General features: G+C 35.3%; 1 protein-coding gene across 3 annotated transcripts in view; it reads right to left on the reverse strand.

Annotated features, from left to right (window-relative positions):
* Positions 1 to 22,959, reverse strand: part of LOC149800940 (S phase cyclin A-associated protein in the endoplasmic reticulum-like) — a 115,963-nt gene that overhangs the window by 17,021 nt on the left and 75,983 nt on the right. For all 3 annotated transcript variants that reach the window (XM_089955008.1, XM_089955007.1, XM_089955009.1), the window contains 2 exons: positions 20,853 to 21,082; positions 5,888 to 6,034 (listed from right to left, as the gene is read on the reverse strand). In XM_089955008.1, coding sequence (XP_089811134.1) covers positions 5,888 to 6,034; positions 20,853 to 21,082 — 377 coding nt within the window. The remainder of the gene's footprint in view (positions 1 to 5,887; positions 6,035 to 20,852; positions 21,083 to 22,959) is intronic.

A 22,959-nucleotide genomic window follows, 5' to 3' on the forward strand; every position in this document is an offset into this window, starting at 1 on the left:
GTCTTATCCCAAGTTTGGTAACTGTAGATAGTGGACAAGTCAAGTTATTGTATGGAAGGAAATTGGTAACAGATAGATTGACAGATAGAAGGACATCATCATCACATAATATGCTCGGCCTTATGGTGGCCACATAAAATGACTGACAATGTTTCAGTCAATCTTGAAAATTAATCTTTTTACTCTTGCAGGAAATTCAGTGCAGCATGTTCTGGATTTGTGCTGGTCTGATCAACATGCTGCAGGACATAACTCACAAAAAGCAGAGTGAAAAAGCAAGAGAACAAGTTGAAACAATATTTGGCATTATTTGCTTTGTCAATTCATGAGCATTTAGCCAATGCAAATCTAGCTTGTGCACAAATTTATGTGTCTTTGGAAGCAAGGTTATGGAGATGGAGAAAGTACCTAACTATAAATTAACTAAGATGTTTTTTGCTAATAATCACTGACGGTCAGATAAAACCAGTTCCAGTAATGCTCTCTTTGTTGCTATTTACCTACAAGTGACACATATTTCATGAGAAAATTTGTATTCTATGGCAGTGATAATAGTGTATATTGATTTTGAATAAAATCACAACCATCAAAATATTAGCCTCCACCTCCCCCCAATGAAAGTAATATTTATTACCTTGTCAATATTTCATTTCGCACCATCAGGGTGACTTAAAGTATTACAGATGATTGATGTTCAATCAAATATCTGATTTTTTATTATCAAATTATACATCAATACTGCTTTTCAAGATAGGATTACAGTACATTTATTTTTTTTAAAAGTAAATTAGTTACAGAGTATAATAGTCTTATGTTAGAAGTTTAAACAATCATTTTATAATTTTACACATTTTGAAAAATTGGTGAAATAAATTTATTCACACAGCCACTTTAACTCAATAATACCAATGTATTAATCTAGAAAGACCAGACTAATATTGTCTGTTCAAAACTTATAGAATGAAATGTGCAGAACTAGCCTGTGTCATTTCTCATAAACCATCTTATTCCAAAGCAGGTGTATATGGCATTTGATGGTTTCTCAAATTGTGCCATTTTTTGTTCATCTGAGAAATTTTATTGTGTAATACAATCATCCAAAATGACAAGGGATTGACTAATTTACTTACGAATTTTGTCATTCAATCACGCTGGTATCTAACACCCATTTTCTTTCTCCACAAAGATGAAAGCTTTGGAATTTACTAAGCTAATGGTCTACGCTTCTATGATTTCTGGAAATTTCTCAAATGTTACACCTAATGTGCCTTATGAGAATTAAATGAGAATAACATGTGATTCAATTATTGTGGCTTTCTCAGATTGCGACCTGAGGCTATCTTCTTTTTCTATGAAATTCAATAAAGAATTCTGATTTTGTATAATTTCCTGTTTGATAAGACAGAATGAACCCCATATGGTCAATTTTTTTCCACTGGCTGATCCAATTATAAATCCTTGCAGTGTTATTAATTGTGACAGAAAGGATGCATCTCTGAATTGGGTACAAAGTTGGGTACAACAATGAGTAATTAGGAAAGCCATATTGGTTGGAAACAAACAAATTTGAAGGCAAGGAAATCATATTAGAGACATATACTCAAGACTAATATTACATTTTTATGATTGTTGTTTGATAACTGTAATCAAAGAAGAGACAAGGTGTCTTGTGGTGTTTTAAGGCAGAGCAATGGGTTATTTAGTACAGATGCAAGAGAAGTAAAGCACTTTTTTTGTTCTTGTGGACTTAACACCATTTTTTAGCACAGGACTTAACACCATTTTTTAGCACAGGACTTAACACCATTTTGTAGCACAGGACTTAACACCATTGTTTAGCAAAAGATAGCCTATACATGGTGGCCAGTATATCAGGTGGAGGAAGAGCCAAGAAAAGTGCCTTGGTCAAGGACACACCATGGCAACCAACCTGGACTAATTTGATTGGTGAATTTAATCCTGCACTGTTTTGAATGTGAATCAAACATGCTAACCAAATCGACACTGAAGCTCAAGCTTCCTTGAGTCACCTTTTACAAGAAGCTGGAGGCTGCATGAGACCTATTCTACATCTCCAGTAGACAGGGAAAAAAACATTCAAATAATTCTTTGTTATCATTTCACTAATCATTGGAAATGTCATACAACTATAAACTTAAAACATGTACAGACATTTCTTTTTTTATTGCTAGTACACATTTTCAATTAAACATAATACATGTACATTTTAAATATTCTATTTTCTTATTGCCATTATTGCAACAGCCAGGAAAGAATTATGAAAACTGTAAAATTTCTGATTTACATGCTGCTGCAAGAATGCAGCTTCACCGTTTAAACCTGATGAAAGTTTCTTTAATACATGCATTCACAAGTCTGAAAAATGTAAGCCATCATAAAATAGACAAATATTTCATAATAAATGTGACATCACTAGGAAACATCTGAAGTTAATGAGAATTTTGTGTACTTCATATTACACGTCAACAGGTTCATTCAATGAATATTCCGATCACAATTCCTTTGAACAAAATTATTTTCTTTTGAAAAACATGTTTGTCAACAGAACAGTTGAAAAATACACTTTTATGAAAAAAAGGGCATCATTTCTCGTTTATATGCCACCAAATTTTTTTTTACTCTTTTGGGTTTAACAGCATTTCTCCATGCAAGATAGGTTATACACTGCGGTCAGTATCACTGGTGGAGGAAGAACCCAGGAACCCCACCCTAAGAACCAACAATCCAACAGAAGCTATTGCTAAGCTTTCTCACATACCCACACTGTATGTGCCAGAGACTTGAACCCCATACAAACAGTTGAGATGGCAGTGATTGGTAAAGGTGAGCACTACAGACCACTTGGCCACCCAAAGCTGTGCCACCATAGTTTCTTATCATTGTATATCTTGTGAAAGCAATGTATCTCGTTATGCAACAGCAGCAGACAAATACAACCAGATTTCTGAGAATTATGTATATCAATATAAATTCATTTTAAACAAAAAAACTTTTTGTTATTCATAGGTATTTTGTATTATCTTAGATTTAAATGTATTGTAATATGAACCCACACAGACCACCTCATGTCAGATATGTGTTCCTTAAAATGGCTCCCATCTTCCTCTGCATGATACAGTCAATAATGTACTTAAAATCGTTAAAAAGCAACCAAAAACCACTACAACTGACATAGTAATGTGAAAGAGACAACATGTGAAGATTTTCGGTGAAAACCCCATTTTTCAGGGGTAGCAAAAGCAAGATTTTCAAAATGGCCACTGCTATGATCATATTTAATGTCCAAGTAGTACCAGTTTCCTTGAGTACTAACTAGATATCGTAAGAAGCTTTTTGTTGAAAATCTCATGCTGAATATAACTATCTCTTGAGGAGTAGCAATAAAAAGAGTTTCAATAGAGAACATATAAGTGTGTGTATTAATATATACACACACACACACACATATATATATATATATATATATATATATATATATATATATATATATATATATATATATATATATATATATATATATTGCATTTCGTGCTTCGCATCCACTTCTTGTTATGTCCAAAAGGAGAAGTCACTTCTCCCTAAAATTCAAGTCTAGCTTGACCCCTGGAGGGGACTGCAACTTTTGCTAGTGGGACTCCTATTTTTACCAAAATATGAGTCCTGGACTCCTAGTTTAAAAGCCTAGCGAGACCTCTGAGGCATCATTAAAGTCTTATGGCAAAAACCCTACACTAGTGACTTTCCATTCAAGATTAGTGATAATAGGATTTTCAAGACAGCTACCATGGTGGCCAGCACCCTGGATGTCAGGCCAGCATCAGTTTAATTTAGGACACTATACATCTTGACCAGTCATTAAGGAGGAGTAGCAAGAACAAGATTTTCAAGATGGCTGTCATGGTAGGCACTCCGGATGTCAGGCCAGCACCAGTTTAATTTTGGACACTATACATCTTGACCAGTCATTAAGGAGGAGTAGCAAGAACAAGATTTTCAAGATGGCTGTCATGGTAGGCACTCCGGATGTCAGGCCAGCACCAGTTTAATTTTGGACACTATACATCTTGACCAGTCATTAAGGAGGAGTAGCAAGAACAAGATTTTCAAGATGGGTGCCATGGTAGGCACTCCGGATGTCAGGCCAGCACCAGCTTAATTTTGGACACTATACATCTTGACCAGTCATTAAGAAGGAGTAGCAAGAACAAGATTTTCAAGATGGCTGCCACGGTGGGCATCCTTTGTGTCAGGCCAGCACCAGCTTAATTTTGGACACTATACATCTTGACCAGTCATTAAGAAGGAGTAGCAAGAACAAGATTTTCAAGATGGCTGCCACGGTGGGCATCCTTTGTGTCAGGCCAGCACCAGCTTAATTTTGGACACTATACATCTTGACCAGTCATTAAGAAGGAGTAGCAAGAACAAGATTTTCAAGATGGCTGCCACGGTGGGCATCCTTTGTGTCAGGCCAGCACCAGCTTAATTTTGGACACTATACATCTTGACCAGTCATTAAGGAAGAGTAGCAGGAATAAGATTTTCAAGATGGCTGCTATGGTGGGCACCCTGGATGTCAGGCCAGCACCAGTTTAATTTAGAACACTATACATCTTGACAAGTCATTAAGGAGGAGTAGCAAGAACAAGATTTTCAAGATGGCTGCTGTCATGGTCCTATTCAATGTCTGAGCAGCAAAATTTTATTTCGGACAAACATGTGATGAATATGTGTAAAGTTTCCTGGCAGTCCTGGAAGTAGGTTGGGTGGAGTGGAAATAACAAACATGTCCTAACAGATGGATTGATTGATTGATTGATTGGATTTACATCGCGTGCACCAAGATAGATGGGTAACTGATGGATGACAATGATGCAAAATAGGTCTTCCTTAGGCTCTTCTATGACTAGTGGAGCTAAAAATCAGCATGAGTAACTCATAGTTACCATTAAAATTTCTGTACCTTAAAAATGGTACTTGTCGATCATTGAATGCTGAAACCGCACAAGATGGTACCCTTAAAACTGAATACCCTATCAAACAGACCTAAGACAACTGTATCCAAATTTGACATGGGGGCTAAAATCAGAATAAATATGGTGTATTCAATGACAATTAAAGATGCAAAACCCACACAGCAAGCAATGACAGCAACGAGGCAGCTTAAATACAAATTATATGCCTTTTTTATTAGTACATTCTGGAACCTACAGAAATTTATAGCTTACATTTGGCTTAACAGGGGATTTGCAGCAGATTATAGAAACTGCATGGCAGATACAAGTTTGAGATATGCTGTTTATATCTGCCTTCTATCTCATGGCCCCATATTGAACTCCTTCATCTCACTGTTTTGTTTCATGGTGTCATACTGATCTCATAAATGTGCCCTTTTGTGTCATGGCCCCCTATTGATTTCCCACATATTTAAAGCAGGGAAAATGGTTCCATATACAGTCTATGACGGATCCATCTTTCCCACTCACTATCAATTATTACTTAGTAGATAAATGATCCCACTCTGACCTTTGACCCATCACACAGAACAAAAACATGGATCCACATTATACCACTAGCACTGAACTTTTTTACTAGCAACCAAATGACTAAAAATAACTTTAAAGACTATTACAAAGCAGTAAAGGAAGATCAGATACACATATGGAAAAATTTAGAGTGATCAATTGATTGATAGATCAATAAGTAGGTAGGTAGGCAGACAGACAGACAGACAGACAGACAGACAGACAGATAGATAGATAGATAGATAGATAGATAGATAGATAGATAGACAGATAGATATACAGATAGATAGATGGATGGATAGACAGACAGAGACAGAATGATACATTACAGATACATTTACCTCTTGGACATAAACTTTGTCATGGCCACCAGGAGTCCGAGGCTATGTTGTAAGAACTCTGCAGCTTCCTTATCTTCATCAATTGATCCTTGGACACTACGGTAATACTGGGTCAGTTTGTCTACTATACCTACACTGATGATGTAGCTGAAAAGACAAATTAATATAAATGATGCATTCTGGATAAAACAACAGAGTAGAGTTCCTCTCCAGAGAAAGGCAGAGCTATATACAATCACTTTCATTTAAAGTTGAAAACTGAAATTAAAGCAAAACTGCATTTAAATAATTTCTCAGCAAGTTTGCCTTTATGGATTAGAGAAGATTGAAGTACATTTGCACACTTGTCTGAATTCTGAGGTTTGACTCACCTTTGGGCAAGCAGGTTGGGACAGAGAGGTGGGTGGAGTGTGCGACGGGCAGGACATGTGGTTTTATGGTGAAATTGACAACTGCGGACAACAAAGATACATGTAGCCATTGGGACATGCAGATATTCTGTTGCAGACATTAGGTGCAAAATGAATGAAAATGGACAAACCAGCCTCCAGTTAAAGAGTATACAAAACAAAGTTGAAAATCAATATATGCAAGTCAAGAGATAATGCTGAGCACTGGGTGGAATGTGGTGTGGAATATGGGTGTGGGGTGGGGTGGTTTTATACTGGCAGTGAAAACTAAAAAAAGCACTGTAAATTGTAGATTTGTTTTAAGCAGACCTCAAGTGCAAAATGAATAAAAATGGAGGGAACCAACTTCAAGGTCAGTGATTCTTAACCTCTGTTGGGCAGCAACCCAGATTAGGTTTTGTGGTGTAAGCCTCCTGACCCATCAAGTGTTAAAAAACACCTGTGTAGCAAATTTCAAATTGTTAAGATTTATCTCTGCATCCCACTCAGAACAACTTGGCAACCCATTTTTGTGTCATGATCCATGGATTAAGAACCATTGCTCTAGGTCAAAAGTGTACCAAAATATTAACATTAGTTCAGGCAGGTGCTAATCCCCAATTTGGGGAAGATATTCATGATGCTTTCCTACCTGGAAGCACAAATGATCAGTCTCAAAGTCTGACTTTACTGCAAGATCAAAATATTTTAATTTTCCGTAACAAGAGTAAAACTTTAGTTACTTAAACATAATCTCTGAAATACTTGGCATCATTCAAGTGACACTTCGGCCTAATACAAAACATCCTCTTATATATGTTTCTGGCAAAACTTGAGACAACCAAAGCTCCAACCCAACCACACAGTTGTCATAAGTTCCTTCAGTATTTTAATTTCTAATATTTTTGTACCATATATATTTGCTTATACCTTGAATCAAACTGCAAACAAGAAAGATCTTGATCTGCCGTAGCATAATGCACCTGCAGATCAGGGTCTACGTTGTTTGTTCTACTGATTACTCCAAAGAAACTGCACAGACCTAGATCTGCCAGTGCTTCATGTGATGGCAGATCCAGGTCTGTGCTGTCTGCAGTTGGATCTGACATACGAGTATATAAGGTAGTAAAAAGTTAAAGCAAGAGAGTCGATATGGTAAAGGTAAGAGTACTTGGTGAAAATCTTTCAGAAGAAAAGCTTTTATGACTTGAAGAAACTATGTACTTTGAGATAAAAGATGAGTGGTAAAGATGTCATAAAATTCATTGGAGAAAAAGGCATATAAAATAAAGATTAAAAAGGTATATAAAACAAAGATTAAAAAACTTTTAAATCCTTAAAATACTGGCTGAAGGAAAAAGTGGAGATGAAATGTTTGACTATAAATTACTGGTGTGTTCAATTCATTCTTTATATCTTAATTCATGATTCTGATGCATGAAAACGTTTGTTGGAGCCAACAGGTTGATCCTGAGGGCAAAGGCTGAGAATTCCTAGTCTTTCCCTGTGTGTTTCAGCAGATGCTTGCATACAATAGATTGTGTACTATATTCTTGCATGATCATTTACTTTATCATTTTTATATACAAATTATGTTTTACATATGCACAAAAAAAAAAAATTTTCACATGTGAGAAAAAAACTACTGAATTACCATAGTACAATGTGCAATAATAAGATACAAAAACAAATTTTATATATAGCTTTCTTAAAATAAGCTTTAGTAAATTAAATTTATGTATCCTTTTCCACCTAACAAATTATGGTTCAGAAATACCTGTCACATGACAACAATGGCATGATCTATTGATAAAGTCATGTAACTCTGTGCTGTGCATCATTTCACTTATTCTTTTTTCAAATCAATCCATTGAAGTGTTAATATTTGTTTCCACCTTATACATGTGCTCTTGGGTGACAGCCAGGTTAATTTCCTGTGAGTCGCTGAATCAGCTCAGCTCAATACTGAAGCTGACAGGTCATATAGCTACATAAATCAAGAGGAAATTATCTATCTAATGAATTTGAGCTACAGCTTTCAGTATAATTATTTACTGACCCTGAATCCTAAATATGCTGTATGATCCAATTGATATATATTATAATACAGGGAATGGCATTGTCAATTTGAAAATTAATCATAAATTCATAAATTCCATGCATAGTAAAGAAATAATTTCTCAATAAGGAACAAATGAGATCTGAAGAATCACATGTTACCAATCTTCATGGTTTACTGGTTGCTACAAATCATTAATTGAAATACCCAACACAGATAAATTGTCATAAATGCTCTTTCACTATAAATCCCTTCATTATAATTTATAACACTGTTATATAGCTGATATGGTCATGACTCATATTTAGTACATGCAGTGAAATTATGTTTATGACATACTTCATTATAAAAAGTCTTACTATAAGATAGACAATCTATCATTCCCATCGATAGCATTATAATGAAAAAATACCAAATATGTATAATCTACTTCATTATAAGGCAGTCCCATGATAAGATGGATACTTTATGGCTCCCATGGACATTGTTAGAATGAGAGAATACTGTATGTCTGTATATATGTATGTATATATATATAGTACTTCATTTTTATGATAAGGTGCATAATCTATGGCTCCTTTGGACAGTGTTATAATGAGGGAATAATATATATATATATATATATATATATATATATATAAAATTCATTTTAAAGCAATCTCACAATAAGGTACATACTCTATGGCTCTTATGGACAATGTTATAATGAAGGAATACTGCATATATATGATGTACTTCATTATAAAGGCAGTCACACAATAAAGTGCTTATTCTATGGTTCCCAAAGACAGTGCTATAATGAATGAATACTGCATATGCATAATATACTTCATCATAAAGGCAGTCTCACAATAAAGTGCACATTCTATGGCTCCCAATGATGGCATTATAATGAGGGAAAACTATATGTAAAATGTAGTTCATTAAAGAGTCAGTCTCACAATAAAGTGCATATTATATGGCTCCCAATGAGTGTTATAATGAGGATATACTGTATGTATTTCATTATAAGGCAGTCTCACTATAAATGGGTATACTCTATGGCTTCCATCGACTGTTATAATGAGGGAATACTGTATATTCATAATGTACTTTGTTATAAGGCAGTATCACTATAAGTGGGTATATTTTGACACCTATGGACATCATAATGAGGGAACACTATAATGTTATAATGGCCTGAGACACATCTACAAACTTAACCAACAACTAATCTGCTGTAAAATAATATCCAAAAGAATAAACAAATGATTGCTTTGTATTACTACATGTATACTGGCATTTCGGTGTTCAAGCCCAGAATATCCAACTGAAAAAATATTGAAGTCAGTAGACAGATAAAGATTAGAATTCTCTGTATTAGGGGAGATAACTTTAAATAGGCTTTTAGCTTTCCACTGAATTGTCTGATAATGAATTATTTTGAATTACATGGATATGTGATGATGTTTTCTTTTTAAAAAATTGTTTAAGCTAGAAAAATGAAATTAATTTACAATATCTATTTATGGTGAGCACAAATTTTCTCTTAAATCTGAACCTGCTAGCTTTTATGTGTTTCCAGACTGCAATCATCAAATTGTATTTTTTTTAAAAAATAATCATGCAGTCTTTAACATGAACGATCAAATATGCTGACATTCGTAATGTGAAACAAATAAAATTGCACAGAATTTTTACCTTCTTAAAACACAGCAAATATTGCTGTTTGGCACAATTTGTTTCCCTCATGTTCTTAACTATGCTACAAAACTAAATTTCTTTCCTGTCATATGATAATGAAATGATATAATTCAGTTTCATTATAATGGCCTCATCCAACAATTTACCCATATATCCAATTACAAATGACTGGCCATCATTGATCTTGGAAGAGATTTAGCTGTGTGCATGCCCTATACTTCTGCAGATAAATTGACGTTTTCAGGGATTGGTGGGCTGGACACTGCATACACAATCAATTCTGACATTTCAGTGGCTAAGGGGCTTGTGATGTCATTCACAAAATTATGTCTTTATTTATAGTCTCCTACAAGCTATTCAATTTTCATGTAGAGCTTGGGTGTCAGCACAGACTTACACACTATTAAATTGCAAATTACTGACAAAATTAAAAATGATTTCACTCACTGAAGAGTTAAAATTAAAAATTATATTATCATTCAATACTAGACAGGCATTCAAAGCCAGTTTGTTAAGCAAATATATGATGGGTAACTGGTCAAGGAATTCATGGGATTAAACAGGAAACAGTGTTGCAAGTGAAATCCGAAAAGTAGTGGGGACACTGGGGTAAACTTTCCTATTAATAGTTAAAGGGTCAACAACACTGCTGTGGTGGTGATGGGTATGTGGGACTTTGCCCATTATGCAGAAATGGTGTTCATGAAAAGTATCATCCAAATGTCAATAGAGAAGTCTGTGGAAAATGTAATTTGTTGTTGTTGTTATAGGGTTTAACGCCATTTTCCATCACACGATAGGCTATACATGGCGGCCAGTATTAATGGTGGAGGAAGAACCCGGGAAAACCTCGGAAAGAACCACCAACCCACGAGAAGCTGAAAATGTAATTTGCCAGGTGATGTTATCATAAGGACAAAAAAAAGAAAGAAAAAAAAGAAAATGAGGTTTAATAATAATTCACAATTTAAAATCAACAACAAAATTAATCAACTTAAGAAGAGAACATATTGTGATGTAGACAAAGCCCAAGGCAGAATATCCTGTAGGCTTGCTTTATAATATTTTCTGAAAATGTTGCAAAATATAAATAAATTACAGAATTTAAGTGAACATATTTTCAATAAATGTTCAATATATATTTACGATGTGTCTATTATATTTTAAGTCCATCATGTGCTTCTATCTGCTGTATTAAGCTCAGACCAAACTGAAAGCAAAATGTTTTTCATGTTGATTGCCATGTGTATCATTGATATATTTCATCAGTAAGCATCAGCGGACCTACATTTGTTTCAATGCTGTTACATCCATACTGCCTAATTTACATAACTTTGTAAAAAAATGTTACAAACAACATTTTTATTAATAAGCTGAAAGTCAAGCCTGTGCTATTCTTCAATATTGGCACAAGTCCACCATGCCTATTCATTACAGGCTGGGCATGACAGGTAAGAGACTGAAGATTTATGATCTTCTCTGATGTAGATTGAATTGTGTATAAGGCAAACACTTTCAATGATGCTGAAGCAGAAAAAGTAAGTGTTATATAGGCTTTGACTGATCTGCATCAAATGGAAGGTGCTAACTTTAATTGGATGAATTGTTTCCGATGGAATAGGCGATGTATAAGTCTGGAATTGTAGATGGTGATTCCTGTACAAATATATGGCAAAAATTCTCTGGATACTGATTCTACCGAAACCTCTGATTAGCAGTTGTTATAGCTAATGGTGTTTAACACAGTTTGTAATTTTAGTAGTAGTAGTAACAGCAGCAGTAATGGCAGTAGTAGTTGTAGTACATTACTCCCCTGTTAATCCTCACCCCAAGATAATTCATGAACCCACTTATAATATGAGATGACCAATGGATCCTATCTTTTTATTTTAAAATTTTCAATGTTCACAATAAGAAAAATTAATTGGCAATGACTAAGTCATAATAAATTTTGAAAAATTCTAATTATTAAGAACACTCAATATTCACCAATTTTAAATATTAAAATGTTCAATTACCTTAAGACACTAATGAAGAGATACATATACAATCATGTAAATGATCATACTGATACAAAACAGCTTAACTTCGTGTCTAATGAATATGGTATTGAGAACATCATGATGAAAAACGCTTGAAAAAATGGCTGTTGCAAACAACTCCTCTTACTCAGCAGTCAAGCTGACAATTGCTGAGGACTCACTCTGACATGACACAAGCTGGCTTTATTCTGACAATTGCAATGGACCCAATGGTCCTCTGACATGACACAAGCTGGCTTTATTTGACAATTGCAAAGGACTCAATGGTCCTCTGATACAACATAAGCAGGCATTATTCAGACAACTGCAAAGGACTCAATGGTTATCTGACATGACACAAGCTGGCTTTATTCTAACAATTGCAGAGGACCCAATGGTCCTTTGACAAGACACAAGCTGGCTTTATTCTGACAACTTCAAAGGACTCAATGGTCCTCTGATACGACACAAGCAGGCATTATTCAGACAAAGGAACAAAGGTCATCTGACACGACACAAGCTGGCTTTATTCTGATAATTGCAAAGGATTCAATGGTCCTCTAACATGTCACAAGCTGACTTTATTCTGACAATTTCAAAAGACTCAATGGTCCTCTGACATGGCACAAGCTGGCTTTAATCTGAGAATTGCAAAGGACTCAATGGTCCTCTGACATGGCACAAGCTGGCTTTATTCTGACAATTGCCAAGAACTCAATGGTTCTCTGACATGACACAAGCTGGCTTTATTCTGACAATTGCAAAGGACTCAATGGTCCTCTGACATGACACAAGCTGGCTTTATTCTGACAATTGCAAAGGACTCAATGGTCCTCTGACGTGATACAAGCTGGCTTTATTCTGACAACTGCAAAGGACTCAATGGTCCTCTGATACAACACAAGCAGGCATTATTCAGACAACTGCAAAAGAACAATGGTCCTCTGTCATGATCCAAGTGGCTTTATTCTGACAATTGCAAAGGACTCAATGGTTATCTGACATGACACAAGCCGGCTTTATTCTGACAACTGCAAAGGACTCAATGGTCCTGTGATACGACAGAAGCTGGCTTTACTGACAATTGCAAAGGACTCAATGGTCCTCTAACATGTCACAAGCTGACTTTATTCTGACAATTGCAAAGGACTTAATGGTCCTCTGACATGGCACAAGCTGGCTTTAATCTGAGAACTGCAAAGGACTCAATGGTCCTCTGACATGGCACAAGCTGGCTTTATTCTGAGAACTGCACAGGACTCAATGGTCCTCTGATGTGGCACAAGTTGGATTTATTCTGACAAATGCCAAGGACTCAATGGTTCTCTGACATGACACAAGCTGGCTTTATTCTGACAATTGCAAACAACTCAATGGTTCTTTGACATGATGACACATGATAATTAATAGTAGATTGTCTGCAAGCCGATTTCTATACATGAGTGATCCATCACAGTAACGGGTACCCCGAGTGGCCGAGTGGTCTAAAGCGCTCTCCATTACGGATCACTGCCATCTCACCTCTGTCTGCTTGGGTTCGAGTCTCGGGCTTGGCCAATGTGGATATGTGAGAAAGCTTGCCAGTAGCTTCTCATGGGTTGGTGGTTCTTTCTGGGGTTTTCCCGGGTTCTTCCTCCACCATTAATACTGGCCGCCATGTATAGCCTATCGTGTGCTGAAAAATGACGTTAAAACCTACAAAAACAACAAAAACAAAACATCACAGTAACATCCATGTGCAAGGTCAGTCCATAATCACACTCAGGCACACACTCATGCATGCACATACACAATGTAGAGAACTAGAGTTTTGCTATCAGCTAATCTGTGGATTGTTCTATAAATATTTCCAGTGGAATATTTGAAAGAAAAGTTGCATATTCTAATAAAATGCACATACTTTTGTCATTTCTTTTATTTGTCAAATTCTAATGAAGTGTTCTGGGATTATGCAACTGTTGTGTGTCAACTTATCAGTACAAACAATATGGCATTCAGTCACTGCCTTGTGTTATCCATGAAAAAGTGTATAATTAAAAGTCCTAGCTTTAAAAATTAACCAATGCAACCACATGCACAGACTTGGCATTTTAGAAATTTAATTCTTGTTACAAAGTGTCAAGTTTGCTTGTGTTCTTGTATGATGATCTTGATAGAGGGGCAACTTCAACTTTTCTGATTGATGAAATTGTGAGTACTGCATGTACAATTGATTTATTTAGAAAAATAGACTCGCCAACATGTATATGAATGCAGCAGTAGCATACAAACTACAGTCTGGTTTGCAACATGAAGACGACAATGTTAGGGACCACTAGGCAACAATCAGGTCTAAAACTATACATTAATGAATGAATTAAATTTTGTGCATTTTTATATCATTCAGGCATGCTCGCTTTAAAACTGAAAGTGGGATAAAAACTGTCAGGGAGGTTGCAGAGTATCAGCAGTAAGTATGAACTGCAGCACAGCACTGTAGTATAAATACCCGCTTAAGCCTTTCAATCCAGGCTTAATATTTTCAACTGACTGATATTAAGCTGAACTGTTTTGTTTTATTTATTTTGCAAAAAACTAAGAACAGATTTCTAATGTTTCAATCATGTAAACTTTCTTGTAGTCATAGGGCAAAAACAGTTTCACCTAATTGTTTGTCAAGAGTAAATGATAATGTTTTGAAAGAATGTTTATCCATTTACAGAAGGCTAGGTAGTGATGCTAACCTTTTAGCTAGGGAGAACAGCTGGGAAAAATTCTATTAAAATATCTGTAGGGTTAAAAAGTGATAGCAGGTACTGACTTACACTGTCCCTTTTTGTAACCTTGACCTTGCAGCAGGTGGTACAACTGATTTACACTATCTCATTTTGTAATCACACTCTTGACCTTGAGGCAGGTGATATAATTGACTTATACAACCCCATTTTGTAATCTTGTCCCTGAATATGTGAAACACTGTAAAGTAATGCTATATATAAAATGGAAGCTTCAATAAAGTATCTCCACTGGATCCAAAGTTATACATGTATCTGGACAGAACTCTGTGGTTTGTTTTCCCTTGATACAACTTTGATCTTAAGGCATGGGTATGACTTGGTGTGGAACGTACTATCTAGTCATGATATATAACTGATTCAATGTCTAAAAGGTTCACATCATTTCAGGTAAGAGAATGAATTAGAAAATAATACTATCATGGCATGGCTCCTGAAATTTTACAATATATAATATATATCAAAATAAATGAAAGTTTGATTTAATAATTTGGCAAGATGTGTTGTATTCTTGAAGAAGGAAGTCTCTTATGATTGCATCTTTCTTTATAAATATAGGAAGAAAGTTGTTAAATATTTATATTTGTGAATGTTCATATAAAATGTGTCAGTAGTCAATCACTGCACTTTGATCTTAGTTTAGTTTTGAAAGAAGTCAGCTCATAAGTGTTAAGCTTATTATTATTATTATTATTATTATTAGTATCATTATTATTATTATTATCATTATTATTATTATTATTCATGAAAACAAAGCCATGGCTTCAATGTATTCTGTGTACAATCATTGTTCAAATGATAGCTGACAAATGCGTGCTCATTTTGATGCATACACAACCATGCACCAAACAATGAAGTGGCTAATAAAAAATTCTCACCTGAATTTAAATCAATTAATATAAGTAATTGCTAATTAAAGTTCATCTCACAACTAAACGTTTTTAAAATTAAGAGGCAATGATTTCTAAAGCATAAAAAAACAAAAGCCTCCAACACATGCATGTGGCTTGGCAGAGTTGCTAAACAATCTCCATGCAAACAGTTGATGTTGGCCATTCTCTATAAAAACTGACCCAATTCTTGAAAAACAATCATTCTTGCTTTAGTTGTGCAAACAAATATGTCAGTGTTAATTAGTGGGTATTTACAATTGATAATGATGCATGGAAAAGTAAAGCTTTTGCTGTTAAAGAGAAGCTTGAAGCTCTAGATAGGATTAAGTCCGGTGTTAAACACAATTTGCTCAAGATTTAGGACTTCATGAGTCAACTATCTGAGGGTGGATGAGCAGTTGAAAGATCAATCTGATTTTTAAAATTAAAAAAAGTATTCTGATTCAGAGGTGAGAAATTCCAGCAGTGTGAAGTGTATACAGACACCATTTATTGACCTTGGGATGTACACATGCATGCAGAGAGTACCATTAATGTTCTTCATCTTTCCTATTACTTATTTGCATTAAATTCAGGCCGCTAATGATGTCATACAAAATTACTAAATATTATACTTCTGTGTGCATGTTTTGGATGGAATTAGTATGGATTTACTCTCACACATGCCATGAGATTGGCTGGTGAGTACATGGTGTTGATATTGGCTGGTGAGTACATGGCGTTGATACTTGCTGGTGAGTACATGGTGTTGATATTGGCTGTTGAGTACATGGTGTTGATACTTGCTGGTGAGTATATGGTGTTGATACTGGCTGGTGAGTACATGGTGCTGATACTCCTACTATTCATGATAAAGATTAAAAATGTATATATACATCTACCAATGTGCCATTCTTTGAATAAATTAAAATATAGATGCAATCTCTGTTTTTGCAATAAGTGTATTTCTCATTTAATATGCAATGATTTAAGAGGGTAACTGTGCCAATGAAGCACATAGTTTTGCACCCACTTTTATTACATCAGTCACATAAACAAATAGTTATTCCATGCAAAAAATAAGAGTCCTCATCTCAAGAAACATTTAAGGGGCATGATATTTTTTATAACTGTTTTACACGTCCATATGAATTATCAATGATAATACATAAACTTCCATATAAACCATACTGTTCTGATACTAAATTTTATTCCTAGCTTCTACAACATAAGATCTGGCACAAATTCATACTCTTTGATCACATTAAATTTACCCTGTTAGGACAGTTCAATCCCATGATGCTTAGACAGACAAAATTTTGATTTTCGAGATGGCTGCCATGGTGGACATATCAAATGTCAGATTGGCATCATTTTCATTTAGGACCAACTAAACATCATAGGAAGTCATTCAGTGAAAACCCATGTTGACATGACCATCCATTCTGCAAGTAGCAATAAGATTTTTAAGATGGCCACTGTGGTGGTCGTATTGAATTTCTGAGCAGCACCATTTTCATTCAGGATCAACTAGACAATTTGATGAATGTGCTCATTATGTTTCAAGGCAATGCTCCAAACAGTTTAAGAGGAGTAATGATAACAAACTTGTGCTAAAGGACTGAAAGATGACGGACGATGAACACCAGATCATCCCATAAGCTCTGCTGGTCTATGACCAGTAAAGCTAAAACTTGGAACCTCCAAAAACATTTATGTATTTGATCATCTATTGTGACCCTTCTGCCCATATCTGGGGCAGACTTGTTTCCTCTTGTAACCATCTTTGTGGTGGCCTTATTTCTGGCAGTTAAAACAATGTTAAAGATTAGGGTCTGATTTATGTAACCACTGTTGAATATATAAGTGTTTGTGGGAACCAAATTGATTTATGGCAAATACTGACATGCTCTGAGAGCTGATATTGTTGCACATCTCAATCTCACTGCAGCCATCCAAATCTCTAGTTTGAACGATACTTCTTAAAAAGCTCAGAAATGTGTGAGAAAATACCTTCATGTGAATTTTCATGAACAAAGATTTAAAAACAAAACATTCATGGCCATCCAACCAAGCCCTGAAGTGTTTTAACCATCACAAAAGGTGAAAGCATGTTAAGTTTATGGTTCTTATTAGTGGATTCAGTGATAAGAAATATTGGCCAATTTCCCCGATTCATCAGAAATACTGGCTGAATTATTTTTGGTCCTTCTGAGACAGGTCACACACAGCTGGCTAAGTTTTGTTTGTTTTCCTATAGTGGCATACTAAAATGTTCATCACCTGTTCTCCCCACCCACCTCAGGTCCCAAAATGGGGAATGTGAGTGTGATTTAGATTTTTAATGTAGCTTTAACAATTTTCCAGTCACATCGCTACAATGTCTGCAGTGTGGCAGTTTAAAGTGATGTCAAGCACTGGGGCATCATGCTGCAGACATGTAGCATGATGTCCCACCCAGTCACATTATTCTGACACCAAGCCAACCAGTCCTAACACTAACCTCTTAATGCTGAGTGCCTTGCGAGGCAGCATTAGTACTATTTTTGTAAGTCTCTGGTATGACTTGGCCAGGGTTCGAACCCACCACCTCCAGCATCCAAAGCAGACACTCTAACCACTAGGCCACCAGAGCAGTCAAAAATGGGGAATGAGTTTTACATTAATGTATTGCTTTCCCTTGTTAAGGCAAAATGGACTGGTATAATCAAGCAAAGAACAAACTTTACTCAAGTGACCCTTGCCATTGCCCTCAGAGGCTGCTTTCTTTCTAAGATCTAAGCAACAACACTATGCTGCTTTAGTGACAAAGGTGACCTTTGAAAACTATGCAATTCTGCAAACACTTCATCTTTAACATGCCTACAAAACTTGGAGAGACTTAGCTGACTGATCAAATTCAGACCATCTCAACACCCATCTAGTTTAAGTGGAGACCAAAGTAGTGCTGCATCAGAGCGACATCTTTGGCCTCTATCCCACTTAACTACCAGGATTCTCTCCCCCAATGACATGGGATGCAACACATGGCAAACAGGTTGCCTCCATGCAGCTGCTTCCTATGACATGCCTCCACAAGCCATCAACTGGTTGGACATATCATAATGCTACAAAAACATGGAACATGGCCTTTGCAAGTAATATAAATAGATTTTAAAAAATTTGCACTTATTTTCACAATACATCATCCTCAATGGAAGACTGTTGCTGTTGCGGGTTTAATGCCATTGTTCAGCAAACAATAGGTTATACATGGCAACCAGTATGACTGGTGGAGGAAGAACCTGGAAATACCCCCACAAGAACCACTGACCCATAGGAAGCTACTGGCAAAGCTTTCTCACATATCCATATTGGTCAAGCCCAAGAACTGAACCAATGCAGACAGAAGTGAGAGAGAGATATGGACAGTGAGAGAGACACAGAGGGACAGAATATGATCTAAATAAGCAGTTAATGAATGAATATATATATATATATATATATATATATATATATATATATATATATATATATATCTCCTGTCATTTCCAACCACAATCATAATGCATAGATCGATTTTAATATATAAGCATTGTCATGAGCGACCACCTCCTGAATGCGACCAGTGACAATGATGTCTTGGCAAAAGATGCATTTTGGCACTGCTATGAATGACCACATTGCAAAATCAGGGATAACCCACCCTTATTTAATCCAGTGACCACTTATATGTTCTAAAAAAAGAAAACAGGAGGCTGGCTACCAGTATCTGAAATTGTATAGGTATGCTTATAGTGTTTTACATTTTCCGTTAGAAACCAGACTAAAGTACCTGTAGAGGATCCAGCACTTAGCCCGGTTCAGGTCTTATCGTAGCTACCATCCATATGTACGAGTAGGACCCAGTATCCAGCTCCATGAACAACAATATCATGTGAACAGAGACAGACACCACTGACCTTTATGTAATCATTTGTCACTTGAATGGTAAAGATTGTTCTGATCAAAACCATGCATGAAAAGATCCCCACCCGCTTGGTTGGTATATGCTGGCAAAGTGTACAGTCCATAAACCAGGCTAATGTACATGTCATGAATTGCCACTGTAGTACTGAAATTAAGGTAGTCGACGTGTATACTGTTTGTCTTTAGAGTTAATCCGTATTGCCTGGAGGTGAATATGGTCTTTGTCTTTTAAACCAGTGAGTACTGTTTGCAGGATTTTATTGATAATGTTAATGGCACGGCTTGTGATGTTTGTTGGGTTTTTTGGTCCCCCACCCCCAATGTTACAATGATTACATCCCCATCACCAAGCTGTTATATATTCAAGTTGGTGCAACCAGGTTACACACTCTGTTTATTGAGTTAATCCCTGTATGTCTTCTTTGAATTAAGTCTTGAACTTTTGTCTCTGAGTAAATGATTCTATTTCTGGATGAGATAACTGTTTCTTTTTATTTAATTAATTGTTAGATATGCAAAGCCTAGACAAAACCGCCTTTACAGTTAGCATTACAACTGAGCACTAATAATGCTAACACCTAGTACCTTAATAACAATGGAAGAACCTCCAACTAAAAAGAGACAAAATTTAACTCTGGAGAAAATAATTATTGTAACTGAAACAAGTGAAAAAGAGCAGACCACTCACAAAATAGTGGTTTAAACATCAGTAAAACAAATCTAGGGTGTTTTAAGGGAAAGGATTATATCAGAAATGATTTCATATGCTAATACATGCACATGGGATCTTCAAATGTAAAATGTGATTTCATGTTTAATGATATATCTTTATTGCTATATAATTTTGTTTTCAGATAAATGCATACAATATGTGAGCAAGAACTATTAATAAAGAATAGAATATATGTACAGTGATTTTGTTTTTTTCTTCTTTAAATTGTTCTGAAACTGGACTTTGGAAACTGGTCTTTTTGTACAAACCTGTTATGCGAGACCACTTGTCTTGAGAGACCGTTTCTTGTTAGCAAAAGGGGAAGTCTCATAACAGGTTTTACTCTGTGTGTGTGTGTGTGTGTATATATATATATATATATATATATATATATATATATATATATATATATATATATATATATATATATATTAGGACATGAGACACAAAGTTAGTATAAATGAAGCAATAAAGGGGACACAAATGTTTATAAATATATTAAACTACCTTATCACATCATTTCCTCTGCTGGTAAAGGCATCCGTTGTATTTCCCATTCTCTCTACTGAGGCATCGCTAGAGTTGGATGTGGGATTGTGTTTGGCCAAACAGGATAAGATGGAGGATAACAACTGTATAAGACTGACTGCAACACTGTTTGTTGGCAGTTTTGGTGATCCCACGCCTGGCAACCCAGCTGACCCTGACTGAACTGATGCTTCTTGTGGCACCATCAACTGGAAATAATGTTACAAATTTACAATCTATTAAAGACTTTTTTTGAAGGAAAAAAAGCATCAAATTACAATATGCTGTATAATTATTCTGTATCCAATGATGCTTTGAGATAGGATTATATTTTATGTGTAGCTTATGTCAGATAAAGTTGATGACAGTGAATTATTTACATTATCTTCTGGAACACACTCCAATATTAAATGCATTGCTTTAATTAGTTTCAGCACAATGATATATGCCAACTTAATGCAGATTAAAACACTGACTGAAGCTAAAGACTTTAGCAAACATCACAATTCTCACACTGCCTTTACTGTATTTAAACAAGGTTTTAATCCTAAATTGAATTAAATTAATGAGTAAACTTACTACTTTGATTAGTAAGCAAAAATGATGAATGCCAAAGTTTAACACATCAAATGAATTAGGGACTCAGGGTATATGAAGCTCTATAGATCATCCTGGATTGTCTCATTTAGCATCTGGGATGTCTGACAGTGCATACCAGAATTTTCAATGAACCACTGGTTAGAGATGGTATAGCATGTCAAATTTCCTATGTCTTGAGTGTATACTTAATAAATGATACATTTTGGGCCTGCCTCATTTTCAAACTGGTAATTTTATAGTGCTTTGGTCAATGTGAAAATAAAACATATACCTCTCACTCTCAATTAATCTCTTTCTCTGTCTTCTAGTAAACAGTAATTATTAATACATTTTCATGCCAAGTTGTTGAGCAAATGCATAGTGATTTTTTTTTCTTTCACAGTTTAATGGTTAAATAAAGTTCTCTTTGAAACATTTTTAGACCTAAAATTAATCATGGAACTATGCTTTGAATATTCAAAAAGTATGCCCACTACATTTTTTTCAAGCTATCATGTTAAACTGTCTCATTTAACAACAGGGAAATTGTGCAGTACATATCAGAATAATAAATTTATAACAAGAGCAAGCAAGATTGACAGTCCTATTTAACATGAAAACTGTTTGGCGGTGCAAACCAGAACATTCCATTTACAAAGAAGGAAGTAGATCTGAGCAGATCAGACCATCTCATTTTACATAAGTAAACATGAATATGGACAATGCATATCTGAATATTTAATGTCTCAGTTTTTTATTTTGATGGTTTCTAATTTGGAAATTACATTCAGAAAAAAGGGATAATTTATATATGGGGTGTGTTTTGTTGGTGGGAACAGAAAATTGTTTCCTTCGGATGTGTTGGTAACCTTGATACAATGAAAGTGAAAAAATTCGTGCTATTCAAATTCCTCTGAAAAAATGATTTTTAAAATATTTGCATGGTAATACAAGCTGAACCACACTTTTGATCAAATGCTCAAAAACAAAACTAAGATATGAAGATAGAGTCCTTTAAAATCACTGCTATTACACCCAGTGAGCAGTGAAACCCTTGATTTTTCAGTTGAATGAGTGTTAGCCTATTAAATCCATAGAGAGATTGAACTGTGTTATTTCATAAAGAACAGACACAGTCAAAGGGAGACATCATTCACAACTTTATCTTGAGACAAAAATATTTTAATGATTAGGAAAAATAAATTTCATTTTCAGTGCAATCTTTATTCGTCAAGCACCTGAAAATTGCTGACAGGTGTATTACTGTGGTGTTACCTGCAACATAATAAATTCAACTCCACTTACAAATTAATGACCTCTGCAGAATAGCCTGGCAACTGAAAACTTAATGTAATAAAAGGAAGTCTCTTTGATGGACAGTTTACATCAGTATTCATCAATATACAAAGAACTGACCCCACATGAAGTATCAGGAATTTTTTTTGTCTGTGCTGTCTAACTTAGAAAACATTATAACTGTCCCATAAGTTAACTTTTTGGCATACCA

Source organism: Sinohyriopsis cumingii, chromosome 4, assembly GCF_028554795.1.
Source record: "Sinohyriopsis cumingii isolate HCF-2022 chromosome 4, ASM2855479v2, whole genome shotgun sequence".
Classification (NCBI taxonomy): domain Eukaryota; kingdom Metazoa; phylum Mollusca; class Bivalvia; order Unionida; family Unionidae; genus Sinohyriopsis; species Sinohyriopsis cumingii.